Source organism: Bombus terrestris, chromosome 12, assembly GCF_910591885.1.
Source record: "Bombus terrestris chromosome 12, iyBomTerr1.2, whole genome shotgun sequence".
NCBI lineage: Eukaryota > Metazoa > Arthropoda > Insecta > Hymenoptera > Apidae > Bombus > Bombus terrestris.
This window is the reverse complement of record NC_063280.1, coordinates 3,361,222-3,381,745: the sequence shown is the minus strand read 5'-3', so window position 1 is coordinate 3,381,745 and position 20,524 is coordinate 3,361,222. Positions and strand designations below refer to the sequence as shown.

Below are 20,524 nucleotides of genomic sequence, written 5' to 3'. Positions count from 1 at the left end.
GGCATCCTTTTTACGTGATTTTACGCCGAAACACGTGCGCGATTCGCGTGAATGTAGGCTAACAGTTTGGCGTGATTCCAGCGCGAAAATTGTCGGCAATGCGTTTAATTTTCATCCTCTTGATTCGCATCGAATAGCGTTTTCATGTGACTGGACGGATTAATTGCGTCCCTTTCGGAACGCTTTTGTAGTTGCTCCGTCACTGGGATTGCGAATCCACCCAACAGGATCGAGTGTCGCGATTCATCGTTGGCCTGTTGGAAATTTGATTGAACCTCGTTTCACCGATTCGGTCTCCACAATCAAAACGTTGCGCTACTCCTGGTCTACGTAGAATGGAGTTTCCCATGAAAACGCGGATTCCAACGGGATTAAATCTGAGCAAAGCAAATGTTTCAATCGAAACGTATACATATACTATATATACGGAGTGTTTCGTTTAATTGGAAACGATAGAATATCTCGCAAGAGGTTATAGTTATGAAGAAAATGTTTTAACAAAAGTTGTTTGATTCGAAGCGGGGCACTATATAGTGGAAATTATTCTTTATTCAGATCGAATAGCGGCAGAGATTCTCAAGTTTATTTCTTTAAATGGAATTATATATTTTTTTACTACGTTACTCGATGAAGTTGACTTGAAAATTTCTCCCACTACCCGGTCCGCAAAATAACTAATTCCTCGAGAGACGTTCTACCGTTTTTAGTTAAACAAAGCACCCGTATACGAGGGAAACTTTTGGGCAACATTTTACTCTTGGTCGTCAATCACGCTTGTAAAACAATATTTCGTTTCTCTAATGTATTTCATTGTTCCGTAAGAGTACAATACGTTTTTGAGTTGGCATCTCAAGAGTTACTTGTCACCAGCCCATGAAACAATGTTCGATCGCGTATAAAGATTTAATCGCGAATTCACAATTGCCTTCGACTCGTCTTCGTGCCATCGATTCGTGGCTGCTCGTAGATCACCGGCAAATCTGCTTCGTGCATCTTCCACATCTTTGCTCGTCTTCGTGGGATTTTATCATTTTAAACGCCTGTACGATATTGTCGATAAAATATCTGCATTTCACTCGTAACCCCCGATATACGATAATTTAACAATTTCTCCTCGCATTGCGTTACGTTGCTTTCATCGCTTCGACTACGCGTATCAAACCGCGATCTATCGTAATTTAATCAAATTGCAGATCGAAGTAATAAAATCCTTCGTTCATTATGATATTAACGTGTATTAAGTATAATGCAATGACGGTAGAACAGTGTTATTGATGATGAGCTTTCTGAAAAAAGAGGCCAAGAGGACATACAATGAATCGTGTAAATTGCATTGGACGTTTCAATCCTAGTTTTTTAATATTGACTGTATTTCAATCGATAATAAGAAAATATTTTAAGTTACATTCAAAATCTAAAAGGACCATATAAAATAGAATTTTAAAGGATTTTTAATTTTTTAAGATTAAAATTATTTGTGTAACGGTTCTAAAAGAACTTTGTTCTTTCCGTATCCGGAAAATCAAACAAAATATCGTTCAACAGTCCAACTATTTGACTAGAAAATATATCTATATATTTACGATAGATCCTTGCACTCGTCTTTTCCAGAAAGTCTCTCAATTGCAGATAGAACAATCGTTCTCCTTATTTCTAGTGCAATTTATGCTACAGTCTCATAACATATTTTTTCACTGAAATATTACTTGGAAAAGTCTCTCGATGTTGTTTCGAGATATCTTCTCGTTTTGCTATATTCACTTTCCTTAGGAATACATTTACTCTTACCAACTCATAGTTCAAACTCGTATTTCGAGCAGTTGAATAACACCCACATGAAAATGCGAGAAGAAATTCTGAAAAAGCTTGCGCAATTTTTCCAGCTATTCGTTGCTTTTGATTTTTACCACATTCATGACGCAAGACCATGGACCGTAGAGTATACGTAGCATTAGAAACCTCACCTAATCTGAACGCGACAATGAACACTTGAATCTGGACAAAATTCTTTCTGCAATATCTTTCGTTGTTCCGATATACGAAATTAGAGAGAAAATTGGAAAGTTAAGACGTCGATAGAAACTTTCGTCGATCGAACTCCAAATGAAGGAAAACTTAAGCGATACTCCGCAAGGTCGCGAATAAACTTTCCTTACACCAGTGGCGAACACCTGTTTGCATAGTTGCGTCCTTGAATGTCTGAAGATCGGACAGAAGTATTCTTGGCGGCACTCGTAGCGCACAGAAGGCAGCTCCAAGTGGATTTCCATGTCTTGCTTTCACCGGTGTGATGTCCTTTAAATCGAGTGGCTTGTTTCAAAGTAAGAAGGGGGCGAGCAAAAGAGAAATAGAAAAAGAGGGAGGGAGAGAGGGGGGAGGGAGAAAATAAGAATATCACGCGCCACGACAAAAAGTATTTTTAACGTTGTTACGCGAAGCACACGTTCGTGCGGTTTCGTAATTGCGAAATCACACATAAAATTCGCGCTTCCAACAAATCCGGTCTAAATTCCCGCGAGAAATCCAAAAGTATCTTTCGCAAGTGCCTCGTAAAAACGTCGCACGAGATGTCGCAGCCGTGTCATAAATTAACACGAACCACCAATCCGTTTTTTGCAACCCGTGAACTGGATTTAAGAAACTGAAATTCTGAGAACGGACCGGCTGAAAACCGACCGGTATACGTGTCACTGAGAATATACGGTAAACGTTGATATTTCATGGTTTTTAGTGATTTTAGTGCTCCTGCGTCAAGCGTGGGAGATATGAGCATTTCTTTAGAATTCAGAGAAATACGTAAATCTGTCGATACAAAGGTTGTTTCGACAAAATACGAAAGTAGAATATAAAGTCACGGAAAGTTTCACGGATACACACGGCTTGGCGCCTTGTTACGAAACATAATCACTAGTCTGCCGATTTACGAAACCACGGAAACAACTGTAAACAATTCCGAGTATTGACACCGATAACGTTGGTCCTATCGTCCCTACCTAAACGAAATGCCACGACGTGGATAATTCTATAAGTGGCGACCACGACAAGAAGCACAATTACACCGAGCGCGCGCTAACCTGTCGGTAGAGGTGAGAGGCGTGGCAAAAGGTTGGTAAAACGGGTCGTTCGGCATCACACGAACCAGTAAGACCCATTAATGCTGTATGTAGGCTAATGTCAAGAAAGCATGACAAGCCACGCGAATGTGTGCGATGTGATTGATGACGCGCATCATCGCCCACTCTATAATGTCCAATTTACTACGTGAGACCAATTCACGGCTAGAATTGCTTGTTAAGGTGTAATAATCCAGTGGTTCGATCTCGCGCAATTTTCATTTACCCGGCACGTCGCGATTGTTATTCCATTAAACCACTAATATATATTTGATACAGAGAAAGTTTGCAAAAATTCTGCCGGGCCTGAAATTACCCTTTAAAACAGCTAACGAGACAACCTTCTTCCTTCTTTTTTCTTTTTTTTTTTTTAATCGACGCTTTCTACTTGTTCTAGCGTAATAACGGTGACACGAACGATCATCGCGTGGTTGACTCGTTGCACGACAAGAGTATGAGCGGCCCGTCAAACGTCGGACAGAAACTTGAACCTGCCCCGACAACGTCGATTTCACTTTCCGCGATCAGACGATTGCATTCTATATAATGGGAAAAATTAGTTCTCCCTTGGGATGCCATCAGTTTCTAGTTAATGGTCGTCGCGACGCGGACACGGGTCGATAATTTCAGTGCAACTTCGCAAGTTGCGACGTTTAAATATCATTAAATGTGTACGAGAAATGTTCCGTTCGACGGCCTGTCGATGCTTGTTAATAGGAGTAAATTGCATAAATCGATTGCAACATACACACGAGCTGGATCTCCCCTCGCGTGCCATACTGGCTACATGGAAATCGAGAAGCTCTTAAATTTCCTTGATATTTCAGGTGCCCGTAGTGCGAACGTACGTATAGAACGTGGAGCGATTTTCTAATTAAAGCGCGTGTCTACGCGATTCGATCATTCACGCTGGCGCCATTTAACGTGTTCGTAACAAAGTTGGGAAAACGCAGGTTACACGGGCGAAGATATATCGTCAGCATGCGTTTACACACGAAATACGAAGCCGGTTATTAATATCGCCCACGATTCTGTCGTTACTTGCGCTATCTTTGATGCATTAACGGCAATAACCGGAGCATAAATTTAACAACTATCGGCGAACATGTTTCGCTAAGTTCGCAGAAAACACTATGGCTCGCGATTGCAAATGAGAAATTCAGCGCGTCTGGCCTGAAAATACCGGGCCTACGTATAACGTCCCTAACTCCGAATACACATAATTTACCTTATATAATGTACGGAGCGTGTTTGACCTTTTCCATCGTAATTTACGGAAATACTTTAAGAAACATTTCCCTACCGAACGATAATCTGTGACATGGAAAGTGAAAATCATTCGCCATGTCTCACGAGGACCTACCTGTCCGAATTTGATAAATTATCACGAGTATCGTGCATTGTACGCTGTTGTTTTTCTGTCAGCCAACTGTCGTATCGCAAACTTTCTTCTATGAAACGAATATATTGAAAACAATGAGGATAAGAAATATCGCAGTTGTCCCGAGAAGAATCAAAGTTAAAATCGCGATATATTTTCGCGATACATATTTCATGGAACAAGCCACTTTGTAGATAGATAAACCGCGATTTTCCATCAACTATTAATGTCTCCCTTCACTTTGATACGTCGTAAAAGACACTTGATGTGGATACGACGAAACAGTACCAGCAATGGAAAACCCGAAGAAAATCGCTCGATGACGATAAGAATTTCAATTTACTTACATATTATTTACTGGTGTCGAACGTATACCGTAATGGTATACGGAAATCGATCGCAACGTTCCCATCCTGTTACCAGACAGCTCGAACTCGTTCTATAAATCATACAATAGTCGAGCCACGTATCCTATCGCTTGCTGTTTGCAAACTTACGAAAACAGTCGAACTATCGTTCGATTAATAATTGCAGAGCCGATAGAGCTACGGCGCGAGGCAAACGTTGCAAACGTCGAATCGCTGGATAATTCCGAATTCAATAACTCAAAGCTGACGCGCGCGGTTAAAGTGTAACGCGCTAAAAACGGCATCCTTTCGAGATTGCACAACTGGTTGCCTAAGAAACAATAGCAGGCGAAGCAATAAAACCATCTTAATGACGGGCAACTCGCTCGAGAATCGTGCCGTATGGTACGATTCGATGTTTCATCGCGGCGAAAAAGCTGGATAATTATCGCTAGAATCGCGTTACCCAGTGAATTTATTGGTATTTATCTCGAAGGTAAAACGAGGGCCGAATCCCTTGGTGTCGGCTTCCCATTATCGAAAATGACCGATTGCGATTGGTTAACCACCGATAAATCAACAAAGAAACTAAACTTGTTCATTTTCTTTCTTTTTTCAATATCTACATATATCGAAGGGAAATTGAAATTCCGGTATTTTCTCCATATGTCATAAGAATCAATGAAATTGCGTATAATTGCTTCCGTGATAACATAAACACAGTATTTTGTGTTATTTTTTTTTATACTATAATAATTGAAATACACTTTGAGCATCTTCAATGTTGACTGATTTATTAATTACTTATTATTAATTGATATGATTAATTTATTAATTATAGTTGTAATATTAAAGACAGTCGATGGTGCAACATTTGCAGTGATTGATGAACATTACATGTACAAATCGAGATCAGGAATCAATAAGAAATATATTACTATGTACAGATGCATACGTATGTACTTACATCGTTAAAGAATAATTTATTCGAGTATGACTGTACTACGATAGAACCACCGATAACCAGGTGCTATTCCAGATTGGTTAACCATTGCTCGTTGTTTTATTTTCAAAATGGGTAGTCGCTTAACATCTTTCACGGAGATTAAATACCTTCTCCTGTTTTATAGTACAAATATCGAAAATATCGGGAAATGATCTGAAGATAGGAATTTAGTTCCTGGCCATTTATCGTACAAAGTTGGAAAAGAAAGTCCGCCGAGACACAGCGCAGAAGCAAGTGGAGTACTCCCTCTATGCGATCTTATTTGTAGATATGAAACTCTCGATCAATCTTACGACTGCATTAGATATATCAGAAATAACCTATCAACCCTGTATCCCTCGTAGTAATTAAAAAGAAAAGCTTGAAGATACGAAAACATCAATTCATTTCAGCGATTAAAAAGAAACAATACGAGGATATTAAACAGAAAATTGTAGAAAGAAAAAAAATATTACAAGAATGTGTCAAAAATCTAAATAACCATCGATAAGTCATAAGGAGAGACGTTGCAAAATCGCACGAAAGTATCAACTATGAAACATTGATATACGACAAAAAAAGGGAACTTTTATTTTTAAGCAACATATATGTGTAACGTGTGTTAACTGATTCACTTGGTGTTCTCTCTTCTTTGGGTGAAATTCCTGTCTGAAATATTTTCTGGGCCATTAAACTCGCTGGAAGAATGTGTTGAATATTCACGAGCGAACGAAGAAGGTATCTCGTCACTGTTAATAAACGTATTTGGCGAACAGGCGAAGACGCCATTTCCAGCAACGGACTACATCAGATATACATAGGAACCGGCGGCTACGCCCTTATCGGAAAGAGCTAATGGTACCGGTACACGCGGCGCGACCTCAGACGGCGGAATCCAGGCTAGCAGTCGATTCTCATGGCCTCTCTCGTATCTTCGTTCCGGTCGACGAAAAATCGCGAACATTGAGAGATTCGTTTTAATTAAATGACGGCTGCTCTCTACCTTCCTATTCGAGTTGCACTCACTCTATAATTTTCAAGCAAGAACATATACTATTTCTTAACGAAAATTATATATCTTTCGAGAGCTTTGATTTCTTTTAACTAAGAAGTATCTTTCGTGTACCTTTTTAATTCATAACTAGGAACTTAGAAAATTGATAATACCATATATTCGGCAGCTTGGCCAAATTGCCGTGATATAGTATGAAAGGGCAAATATGGGAGTTAGCTTTCTCGATGCGTGATCTCCGCGTATATCGGCGAGAAATCGATCTCTTTTTTCCCCGACCTAACCCATTATTCTTCCGTGTGAAAAGATTAGAACGGGAACGATTACTAGAAGAAAAACTGGATAGAACTTTTAACAAATAAGAACTCGTTAGCTCTCGACTATAGGCAAATTACCGCCATCACTCTGAAAGATCTTTCGAAACACTTTCAATCTCTCGTAGCTGATTTATGCGGGCAATGGATCGAGTTCAACGAACGAAAAAAGAAACAGCCACTCTGTGAAATTCTAATTTCTCCGTTTGATATCGAAAGAGAGAGGACGTCGCGCCTAACGATCTAAACTGCGAAGAACTCTTTGTCGACGCCTGGAGATAGGCTAAACACGCACGGATAGTCTGAAGCCTGAACCAGAGTGGAACTTTACGAGGCCTTAACCGACGATCATTAGGAACGCGAAGATCGTCCTCGCCGTGCGCCAACCACATTGTCGCGACCCGGATCCGATCGCAGAATTCTCGAGGAAGATCACGACTCCCATCACGACTCCCATCACTCCTCGTGACTGTCGTTACTCAAAGGTTACCTACCTACGAGACTGGCCTGCAACCCATTTGCATCGGGTTCCAACGATGTCGGTCAGTAGTTCCTTCCGAATGTTCCATCAGCACGTGCAGCATTTGAGGCTGAGCCCTGGTTACGCGAATATATAGACTGTTTCGAATAGTTTAAATATCTCTCTACTCGTGTGACACAAAAGGTACGGGTTGAGATAGTTAGATTTTCACAAGTAGAAGAAAATCTACGTCTCTGTAAAAAATGATTAACCGGGAATAAAATAGCGTGTTGTCAGACGTAGATCGTTTCAAAATTATTCTTAAATTGGCGAATTACAAATCGCAAATAACTGATAGCTTGACTCCGACGTCCTATTATCTCAAATAACTCTACTTTACACTAATTGGAATGTCACTGTACTCACATGAGCCTGTTGCAATTCATACGATCCTTGATGGAAGATATATTCGACGTTTCAACGATTAAAATTTATTGAATAGAAATTGCGAAAGTTTCCTTTAAGGAATATACACTTATCTTTTAAATTGTATAATATAATACGCAAGGTTTTGCTGTACCGTTAACAAGGAATTTGAGCCAAATGGTTTTGCAATTGATCCAAGAAGCGTAGAAAAATGATTAACTAACGGTATCGGTGACGAAGTGGTGATTATAATCTCGTGGCACGATTTGATGAACTATTTACTACATAAGAGGCACGTAGTGGTGAATAAATAACAGGAAATACGTACGGACATTGGGTATAGGATTTCATAAAAGCCCGCAGGGCAAGCTGCGTGTATCCCCATTGTGTCCTATGTTGCGACTCAGCCTCACGGTGAAAGCTGACGAATTCACGGAAAGCCAAGATTTGCATGAAATTTACAACGACAGGCCTTTTTGTCTCGCGGCCTCTTCCATCGCGCGATTTTATTCTTCAAAGGTCGTGGGTACCTCGATATGTTTCGCTCGAGATATCATCTTTCGTGACTGTCCATGGAGGAAGAGGCGAAACACAGTGCGGGCACGAAGACGCATAGACTCGACCAACTTCATGAAAAGTGCCAATCATCTTTGCAGAACCGGCTACGATGAACGAACCATTGTTCTCGAATCAATATCTATTTACACGGGACTACTTGTGTGTACGCACCTCTGGTGGCGGACGAATTTTAAAAGCCACGAGGAAATCATCATAGAACATCGTGATTGTTATTACAAGACTTCGATAGTCCTATTACGTGTCCACGAAACTTTTCGTTCGAATATGCATAATCGATCACGAAAGTATTCGTACATTTGCCAACAATTTTTACGAATATGTTACGTACGTACGTTACACGAAACGTTTTGAAGTTTCATTAGCGCTGCAATGACACCCAACTATCAAGATCATATTGGCAAGATTTTTAATGATTCTGAAACTGTATATCAAAAATGTGTTATATGTATAATATCAACGGTAAAAGCTTCATGTGGTAAATGTACGAATACTTTTATCAGCCATTGTACATTTTCTAACGCTATTCCAGCAGCTGGCTTCCTTCGCATAATTTTCAATAAGCTATCGCTGTTTCCGGCTCGATACGATACCAAACGATTAAGTCGAGCAACCGTTTCATACAACACGTTTATTACACGAGCCGGACAAACACGTGCTTCTATCGACGATTGACTTGTGCCTTAACGTTACGCAATATATTTGCATTCCGCTGCTCGGATAACAAAACGGTCGGCTGTTAACTCGGTAGTGTATCGATTGCCGACAGTAATACATAAATCCGATAGGAATGAACGAGCAACCTGGCCAGCATCTGACCAAAGTGCTAGCAACCACACCTTTCGCAAGAGAAATATAAAGATTCCTTTTGAGAAGGAATACAGATTTGAATCCAACGTTAATTCTTCGTATCTCTACTTTTTCTGATCTCACCCCATTTCAACAAATCGTATTTTACCGGTATCCGTAATTGGTAAGATAAAGTTTATCAGACAATAATTTTCACTTTCATGATGATTTGGAAAATGCTCATCGCGAGGTATTAGGATAGAAATGGTAAAATGTTAAATTAGGGACACGAAAGGCAAAGGTTTACCATCGTCGCGATATCTTTGATCAAGTTTATGGCTAATTGCGCTTGTTATAGGTACTCTAAACACGGAACTATTCCCTGGTCAGACTACCGTACACCATAAAGACACTATTTGCTCGCGACTAAGAAGTGAAAGGTAAAGCGTTTTCCTAATGAATACAGCAGACTGCCGACCACGCACATACGCGTCTAATATAATCTATCAACCTCGGTGGTAAAACTCATTACTACGCAGCCGTAACCGGGGAGAACGCGACATTCGATGCGTTCCTCGCCGAGAACATCAATTTGCTTACGAGTCTCTCTCCGTATATGGGAAAACGTGCAATAGAGACGACACACACAGGTCAATGACGAAATTAAGAAAATCGAAATTTAGAAAATACATTAGGACGTGTATCGAAGAGGAAAAATTAGACAAAGGGAGAAAGATGGGGAAAGAAATGAAAAACGGAACCAATCGCATCCTTCGTGTTTCCAGTGAAATTTAAAAAACAGATTATAAGGCAGGATAGCAAAAGTTAAAAATGCAAATGAAAGAAAGATAGATGATTGACAAAAGGGAGACAGAGAAGAGAACGAATAGAATCGTATGGGTCTGGATCAATGGGAGTCTAAATTCGGAAGGCAGATGACGAAGAATTTATAAATAAAAAATGGATGAAAGAAAACTGCTCGCCAAAGCGAAGAGAACACGTAATGAATACCGTTCTCCGGATTTGAATCAAAAAGAGTCGAAATTCGAAAGGCAAATCACGACGGACATCAAAGAGAAAAAAAAATAGATAAAAGAAAGAAGGAGAAAGAAAGCAGGTCTCCAGGTGGATAGAGAAGGGGGACGAATAGCAATCTATAGATTTGCATAGAACAGCGTCGTCGGCTGGTAGAGGATAGGCGGAGGACTCAAAGGTCGTCTTGTTACGAGGTGATTCCTTGCAAGTGGTCTTTGCCATTTCCCATGGGCAGACCCATAAAGCGGCGGAGGTCGGCCAACCGACACGATGGATCACGGCGATAAGGATATATGCATCGTGTTCTGCACCGTGTACCAGTACACCGGAAGTGATCCGACCGTGTGTCTCGAAGTTCGAAATGCGCGCTCGTTCGCGTCCAGCATCCTTCTTGCACCCCTCCGGGGTGTCTCTTTTCTGCCTACATGATACCTCAACGATATTCGCGTGGGCGAATCGACCGAATACCAAGTCTGCCTCTTACTTCGTGCGCTATCTACGTGGGCTGTTTGGATATTATAATAAAGGCCTCGCGGAATGATAGAAAGGTACAAGGGAAGCTGGTAATAATAGCGGCTCGCGGAACTCGCCTGGTTGGCAGGTGTTCATCCATATTTACCGAAAGGCCGCCTCGAAGATTCAACTTTATCGTTACGACAAAATGGTAAACTGTATTTTATAATACAGTTTAATTCCTGGAAAATCACGAGATCCTGGATTGTTGTGTGTGCAAACGTATCGAAACTCGATAATAGAAGTTTTGCACGAAAGTAAGATTTTTTATGAAAAAGGATAGTATTTATTAAAGAGGCAATTCCTGACATATTGAAGTAGAATTTTACAGCTTCTATCATTAACATTTTAAACATTAATACTTTAGAGTATTGTTATCACTTGTCTCGTTTACTACGTTTTGTCTAAAAGCGATAGCTAGGTGATTTTTCCAGGAGAATGTTATGTTTTATTGCAAATTAAGGCGTAAAATGCTCATAATTATTCAAAGCTATTAAAATTATTCAAAAATTCAATTATTCAAAGCTACAAAAAATTCGTTTTACACATTTTTGCAGTTACTGCCTCTTTACTTGAACAGTGTAAGCATCAAAAGCGTTCGATTAAACCATACCATGCCATTCACATACAAAGATTACCCGTCTTAACGTGAAATACTTGTATTAGGTTGTCCGAAAAGCGTCTTTCTTTTACAGATACGTCTTTTACAACTACGCAAGTTTATACAAACATGAAACTTAATCTGTCGAACGTTGTAATCTTTATCATGATAAAACAAAATGGATCATACGTAATTCGATAAAATAATACAAAACGGAAAATGTTGTGCATCCACTATTTCCTTATAAAACGGAAGAAATTTTTCTATACTCCTAAACGATTTTCAACTGTCTTATTTGCATCTCACTTAACCTCTTACTCTATGATTTGTTTGACTGCATTCGTTAAACTTTGCTTTTATGATACCGTAGCTAATACAGAACGCTACATGTAACCTAGCTGCAAATAGTTTTAATTTCATAATTGGAAACGAAATGTAAAACCAAAATGAAGGTTCAATTCGAAGGTGATTCTTATGACTCGATAATGTAAGACGAGAAGTTAACGGCGATCCTTTTAAAAGAAAAGAAAAGATCGCTCGTGATCTCCTCTAGTTGAGTTAAACGTATATCTTCCAAGACAGTTTTTGTTGCGTCACAAAGGAAACGTACCGCTTTTCCACGGTTCCCGTGTCTCTTGCTCTCGTCTTTTCTCATTCTTGACCGTAGCCTGTGTGTAATCCTAACGCAAACACAGAGGCGAGAAGTACGATGCTACTTGCCTGTATTGGATACCTAGTCCGATATGTATGTAGTGGAAAGCATTCAAAACGCGCCCGGGACAAGATTCTCACGAGGAACACGATGTTCCACGCCCCAGAAACTGACGTATCGAGTTCCACGATCCAACTGGCCTCTCCCTGACTCTTGCCTGTCTGCGCCCCTCGTTCCGTCCTTGTCGACAGCCCCACGAAAATTGTGCAACCGAAACGTTTCTCGGTTTCTTCGTGATCCCCGTTGTTGGCAGCTTACGGGTGTAACGACGCGGGGTATTATCCTGCCACTTTTTCCGACCGTGCTCTCGCGCCGGATAAGATCTCGTAAACGAGATCGAAACTGGCCTCTCCCACGCAGACATTATGCCGTCTTAGTTGGGCCATTTACTGCCCATACACCTTGTGTATACATGCTTCCACATGCGAAACAGTCAACGATCGCGAATAAATTTCAAGCCCCGGAGACTCGCGTGGGGGACCTCATACGCGTCCACCTCGGCCATTCAGAATGAAAAAATTGAAATAAAATTTGCTATCCGTACTTTACACCACAGACTTTATAACTTTCTTCGGCGCTGATATCAGAGAATAAAACATTTTCAGAGCTTATCGTTGCGATTCCATCAAACCATATACCATGGAAAATGTCTCAACGATTTTTCATCTCACGAGAAACTACATTGTTATCGGTAAATTGAATTATGCTAACGCTACGAGCGAGGCGTACGAAATTACATTATCACCGACTCTCTCTCTCTCTCTCTCTCGAAATTTCTAGAAAGATCGTGTATACGAATGATTTCATTCGTTCAATTTCATTCGCGTGTCTGGTAACACGAGAGACGATAAATAACGTCAATGTAACCGAAGCCCACTTATTCTATACGCTGTTCTAATGTCTTTTGGCGAGGGCGTTGGGTAGTAAGCTGTCGTTTCTGCGAAAAAACCACGAAAACCGGACGAGTTTCGAACCTGTAAAGGTCTCGCACCTGTCTGTAAACCGTTCTCAGCTCTCCCCATCCGTTCTTGACTCGTCGTCGTCGGCGGTTCGTTCCTTAAAAGGAACGCGTGGGTGGGCTACTCCTTGCATAATTACGTGCGTGCAACTCCCTCCTCGTGGGCCGTGGAGAAATTCCAGGCAAGTGGGCAACTGGACCTCGTGCGGCGACCGTTTCCAACTTTTCCATTGAAATAACCACGTGATGAATATTCCATGAGAAAGTCGCGAAAGAATCGCAATCATCGTCGATCGGACTTCTCTAGCGCCATACGCAACAGTGATTTCTCGATGGCGTATTCCAACGATAAGTTCTCGGTTTTATCTCGCGTTCGACACGGATGCCGGTAGAAATTGAAAATCTGATATTACCCGATACATTACAATCGTCGGAAAGACAACTCTCCAATGCAAACTGGTTTCTCGCGATAATATCCAAGGAGGACGCACAGCTGGCGATACTCGTCAAGGAACAAATGAGAAAACTCGCGATAGCGCATGAAGTACAACGAGATCTCGCCGGTAATTTCTATACGAAGAATGTCCGGCCTATTTACGACAACCCTTTAACAAAAGCGTACCAGAGAACAGACGCTTTGTGGCGAAGTTGAACACGTAATTACAGCTCTGTTTCTTCCTATCTGTCCGCGAATAGGGACTCAAAAGCAACTAGGGGACTAGAACAGCGAGCGTCATCGAGCGGTGCACGGAAATGGCAGTGATCCGTGATCGCGATCTGTTCCAGAGGGTAGATTCATTGTACGCCCAGGATTTAGTGAAATTCAAAAATACGAAAGATACAACCTTGGGAAAATTACATGCCACGCGACTTCACGCGATAAGCGTTGGATACGGACCATTTATGTACAGAACGATTTTATTATCTTAGATGGTACGTAGGATCTTGGAATAATTATACAATTGCTTATTGGACATTGAAGAAGCCATTCGGAGTATTTTCACTCAACGAATTAGCTAAAATTATTATTTTCGCTAACGTTTTAATTATTGGCAAGGTAATTGCTAAAGGATAAGTATTTTACTAGATTTTGTTTCAAATGTCATCAGGTTATTATTAAGGTATAAAAAAGAGTATACTTAAGAGAAATAAATATCAGAGGTACCATCGTTAAGAGGGTGTGTGCGTGTGTGTATAAAATAAAAATTAAATTTTTCTTAAACGCTGATACTCGCGAAATTGCTTCGTGCAACGTTCATCGAATATTTTTCAATGTAGAAGCGGACGATCGATATCTGTCAAGGGTCAGCGCAATATCGTGTACAGAAGGCCTAGCTACCCTTCGAAATTGGCATATGCCACGCGGAGATGAGGGAAATATGTACATTAAAATGCATTACGAAGGCCCATGGTGGTTCAAAGTGACGGCGCACGAATAAAAGTATTCAACTCAGTTTTATTGTGTCACAGGGTCCATCGTGCAGTGTATACAAATCAGGAATGAGGGTTAACTTTCAAACAGGCGAATTCGCGTACCATCTGTTTCGTTCGTCGGCCTACCGACGTAACAAGCGAGCAGCTACAATGTATCGCTGAACTCGATATTTTTGAATTGTACAATATTTCAATAAAGTATAATCGTCGGACAAAATTGAACACGCTGACAGAAGAACTTTCCACGTAATAATTTAAAAATATATGTCTGAATGACTAGGAACATTGCAGGCCTATCGAGGCATATCTCTCATGTATGATTCGCAACTTTTAATCGTCCATCCATTATCCTCGGATGCCTACCTGACTCAATCTCATAAATTATCTAGCTTTCAGCTAACAACGGAGCTAACTGCAATATTTCAAACTATTATAGACAATTTAGCTGAAATTTAACTTTTAGACCTGATTTTATTGATTTGTCTAGCTCGTTTCCTTGAATTAGATTGAATCTAGTTTGCAATCTAAATACACCAAACATCCAAAATAGAGTACTCGTTATAGTTTTTGATGGATAAAAAGAGGTCTTATTTACTTAAAAGTGTAAGAGCTTTTATTTTGTTTGAATAAAAACTAATTCTAATTCTACCGTTGCGACCATAAAAATATACAAATATTTGAATGAAAATCCGTAGTCTATCGATGGCTAGCGCAATCTGAACTGTTAAATTGGACGTTGTATGTCAAAAATCAACGTACAGTAGGAAGAAAAAGAATAGGAGGATTAAATGTGACAATCTCCCTACGTGTTTGGAAAAAATTCACATGGTGCAAAGGTGATACGGTTACTCATACATTGCAACACAACGTCTCTGATGACAAGCTGTTTCCTACACGTTGTGCTCTTGTCAGCATTGAATATTCTTGGCACGAGCGTGCGGATACCACTGGAATTTCGGAGTCCTTCAGAGTCGCGAGCTTAGAATAATCCATAGTCTTTTCGTGGGCGTGGACCAAAATGTATGAGAACAGGAGGCCCTCAGGGGCTTGAAAGTCACCTTAAAACGTGACCGGAAGAACAAAGGCTTCAATTTCGCCACGAACGTCTCTCTCTTTTTCTCTCAATCTCCTTACGGCGTCGAAAATTTTCAGTTTCCATTTAGCCTTAATTACCTTTCCTGTGTATCGCGTTTATGGTACGCCGTTTGACTGACGTTTAAAACGCTAATTAAGTATTGTTAGCCCGGAGCAGATTTGTTCTGGCATACTAGTTTTCTCCGCTCCTAGAAATTGACCGTTTTAGTTCTGACTCTCTGTGATCTTGCACGTGGGAATGCATCTGGTCGGTGTGGCGTTTCACGAAAATCGAGACTACGAACCAAGATACGCATGTATACAACGTTTCTGTTGTTTCGTACCTAATTTAGAAATTACAGACGTTGCGCCGTCGACGATATTATAAATAGATGGAAAAGACGTTTATCACGAATGGGAAAGTGTACCGTGGTATTATTGGTATCTGCTCGCCCGGTTATGACTGCGATTTAACGAAAATTGTTCTCTTTCTCTTTTTCTCCGCGTATCGAAAGGTTGAGATACATTCGCATGACCAGTCACGGAACGTTATATTACGTTGTTAAGCATTCAATAAACGTATATTAATAATACAACCGATAAATCTACGTTTACCCGTGTTACTGTACGAATGACCGAATCGATACCGGTAAACTACGATTTACCAACTATCCGCGCGGTCGTTTAAATTTTCCGCTTTCACGAAAGCATAGCTACGCGCTCATCGCACCATGCTATGCACGACAAATTCACGAGAATATTCCGTAAGTGGATTTATAGGCGTACGTCGCTCGCATGCGAATGCACCCGCAGATCTGCCGCGATGTACTTGTCACGAACTTAATACAGCCGCCCCTGTCTACTGGAAATGAAATTCGATATGTTTCGCCTTGTTAAACCTTCGTCCCATGAATACGTGAATTCAGTGGTAGAATTATCTTGGGATTATATGGAATAATCTGGCTCGAAGAGCCAGCTGAATTTCGTCGACCTCCGGACAGTATCGGGAACAGAATCGAAAGATATTTGAAATCGAAGCGTACTATACGTAATATCGGGACTGTGGATTTTTGCGAATTTGTGGGAAACTTAAAAGCGTAGAAACGTTTAAATATCACGTTGAACGAGCAGAAAGTTACATACGTTTCTTAATGAAACACTTTGTTTGTAGCTGGTACACGCATGGAAACTCGAACCGTCTCGGTTGAAACTAGAAAGGCAGTTACCTGAATGTTGCTAGTTTTTAGCAGGCAACCTAGCTGTTACAATTTCATTCTGTCCAGCGAATATACATGGAGAATTTTAATGAACGCGAGAACTTTAAAAATCCGATAGCCACATCTCCTGACGTCTGATCTTATCGTTCGTACTTCCACGAAGCTCTACATCCGCTGCTTGTTTCGCCTTGTAATCAACCTTGATCTCCCTTAGTAAGCGACAACTGTTAAACTTGGGGAATGCAAAAGTATTTAAACGTCAAGGACAGAGAATTAACTTTTTCAAAAATAAACTATGCATCCATAGTTAACTATTGGCCGAAATACCGTAACAAAGTGTAATTATTTTTTAATAAAAAAAAAGAGAAATAATCGACGATTAAATCAATTTCAAAATAATCAGAATCACGGATAAAATTCATTCCACATCATGCGCAACGACCTGACGTATAATTGGCATTTTCCTTCCTGTGCAGGCGACATCGACGATTGCCTGGTTGCCCCAGTGGCCCAAGGACAATTCACACCTCTACCGGAAGCTCTTTGTTGGGCCATTTTGGAGTTGACTTCTCAGAGGCAAGCTGCCACGCTCGACACGCTCAGGTCCGCCCTTAGGAACGCATTTCCGGCGATGCAGAGACCGAGCCGCGAATTAGTTTACGACGCCCTCGCGAAACTCATGCAAGAACGAAAAATTTATCACACGTCACAAGGTTACTTTGTCGTTACGCCCGAGACCAGGAGGCTGAGGCGCGATTCCAGCAACTCTAGGAGATGTTCCAGAGAGGTGAGCGGATCGAGAGGTCAGGGTAGCATGCTCATGTCCAACGACGAAGCTATGGCGCTCGTACACGGTGAGATGCTAACCCTGAGGGACGGCGACGTGACGCATCAAGCTGTGCAGACGAATCTCGCAGACGTTATTTGCGGAGGTAAGAAATCTCTGAGCTCACAGAAAGTTCTGTTACTTTTCTATCAGGTTTCATCGCGAAACTTCATCGACAAGAAAGATTGCAAATCGTGTGGAATTTGTTTTTCAATTTCTTTTATAATGCACAAAGGCTAAAGAACACAAGGTACTACTAATATTACTAATTGCAAGAAAATTATAGTTGGTGCATATGAAATTTCAAATGAAATAGATTTACGTAAACTACACGTAGTGTCTTCGAAACACCGTATATGTATTTAATGAAAAGTAATATCCACGTGATTCGATGCGCTTTCCCAAAGACTAACACAGTTACGTTATTCGATTTTCATTATCAGTCCTCGAATTGAAGAACTCTTGGATTGAAGTTTTTTCTCCATTTATAGCTTCATTTAAAATAATTTTGTATATTAAAACATCATCCGGGTCGAGTAGAGGATGTCTTTAACCTTCCCCAAATACTATGTCTTCGGTAACTTTCATCTTATTTCTTGCAAGTTCTTTAAGTTCGTATAAAGAAACTTAAATATTCCGATTATTCACAGTGGTCGATAGAAAGACCTTAATATTTCTTTGCGTATCTTCTTTGCGATAATTATACGTGATATTTAGCAATTTTCTTCTTCAACCTGATTCGTAATTATTGACAATAGGAAAAGACGTATTTAATGACTGACTGACATCTGTTCATCGTTCGTTTAAAGTTTGGCGAAACGTTTCATATAAATTGCTACATTGAATTCAAAATTTAGAGGTTCGTTACACATACGCATCGTCTTTTAATGAAACGTACGTATATACGAGCGAAAATATCTAATAAAATCGCGAGTTTTCGTGTAAAAGATTAGCCAGGAAACAAAGTTTCTCTTGTTGTGAAGGAACTTAATCGCGGAGAGACTGGTCGATCATGGCAAACTCGTTCAGCACGTGTTCGGGGATCGTTCCGAGTGTCCAGGAGTAGTGTTCGTTGGCTCGGCTTGCACCGGCAGATCTTTTTCTCTAAACTCGATGGACGAGTCCAGTGCGTTTATGTTGTTGTCGTCCTTGGCAGCCACGCAGTCCCGCAGCGGAAGACGGTGCATTCCTACGCCGGATCGGATCGAAAAATTGTCGCGATTCGATTTAAATTGCGCCACCCTTATCTTGGTATTTAGAGTGGCTGTCGTCTCGGTGGCGAATTTATACCTAGTGGTATGCTTTAAAATTAGAAATTCAAATGGAAACGCATATTACCAGAGGACTATATAAAGAAAAGTCTTCTTTATCGAGTATCGTGCGTGCTCTCTCGCTATGGTCAACGCGATTTCAGCATTGTACGATAATACTCTTTCCATATATTGCCCTGTACTATCAGCGTTTCTCCATTGCCATCCGGTAATAGCTAAAATATCGCGTGCAGCGATGTTACATTGTTACCCGCGCCATTGATCGCCGCCAGACACCATGAATCCTTGCATGCGATCGTATTTGCTAGCTTGAAAGCACGCTTACGTTTCGTCCACGTCGAAGTCTCGCAGTTGTAGTTGTGATCGTCGTTGTTGCTGGTCGTGGTCGTGGTCGGTCAAAGTTTTGGAGCCGCGCAAACTGGAATTTTCTGGCGCATTGACACGGAAACACCTTCAGCACCTTGCATGTTTCGCCTCTTACATACATCAGCACGTGTATGGAGGACGTACACGCGAGCATCGGTACATACAACAAGAAGAGAATAGCGTCCGTGCCAAGTCGACGATCCCTGGAAAGCGTTTAGCACAGCCGATATATTAGCTATTGGTCACGACAATGTCTACCGTTACACACGCTGTCGAGATCACGTGGGGGAGGGGGGGGCACGTATATAATCTTCCTACTTTTCTCTGACTCGTTTCTCGAGTGATTCTCACGCTGCTAACCCACACTCGGTCGTCGCCACCGCCTCTGGCTGTGTACCACGATGAAAATCAGGGACGAGGGTGTTCCACTTTTTGAGAACGCGATTCGAGACTTGCGGCTTCGAGCTCAAACAGTGCTTGGAATGGAAGCCTTCGACGACATTTGGAAATCGACATTTGGAAATTTGGAAATTTCTTTGTTTTTTTTGATTAATTACAATGGATTTTCACCCGGAATAAGTAATCGATATTTGATGACTGTAATGTTAATTCAATTGATGTTTGATTGGTACAGAACAGTTGCATGGGATGTAATAACTTCAATTGCCTGTGATTTGTAAGAAACTGTACAAAGAACATCAAATACTAAATAGATTATAAACTGTTCTTCAGCTAATGGCGACAATAAGCGGTAAGGTCAGTGACTGCAGTTACTGAGAATTTAAAAAATTCTAAGCGATACAATTGTTGAACATATTTGTAATATCGTAAATCTTTGAGGTAAATAAGACGATCGATTCTGGAAAATCGAGTTTATTTTGGGAATAAATTAAATTATATACAATAACAATTAATAACAAATCTACTAAAAATTTTACCTGGGAAATCAAGAATCGATTTTCTAAGTCCTAAATTACCATTCTTCTCCCGTTATCTAATCTAGTCAGTAAAATGGCTGCCGTTAAAACAAAGCAAAAGTAAAAATGTCGGTTGGCGGATAGTTTGAATTCTATAGAATTTACATATAAATATACGTAAACGAAGACTCGGAAAA

The 20,524-nt window shown here is 40.6% G+C and overlaps 1 protein-coding gene and 1 long non-coding RNA gene across 9 annotated transcripts in view; one reads left to right on the top strand and one right to left on the bottom strand.

Moving 5' to 3' along the window:
• LOC110119775 overlaps positions 1 to 20,524 on the bottom strand; it is a 241,088-nt gene that overhangs the window by 208,426 nt on the left and 12,138 nt on the right. The window lies entirely within an intron of this gene.
• LOC100650169 (storkhead-box protein 2) overlaps positions 1 to 20,524 on the top strand; it is a 111,866-nt gene that overhangs the window by 85,835 nt on the left and 5,507 nt on the right. For all 3 annotated transcript variants that reach the window (XM_003399547.4, XM_012314591.3, XM_048411134.1), the window contains exon 4: positions 17,424 to 17,879. In XM_003399547.4, coding sequence (XP_003399595.1) covers positions 17,424 to 17,879 — 456 coding nt within the window. The remainder of the gene's footprint in view (positions 1 to 17,423; positions 17,880 to 20,524) is intronic.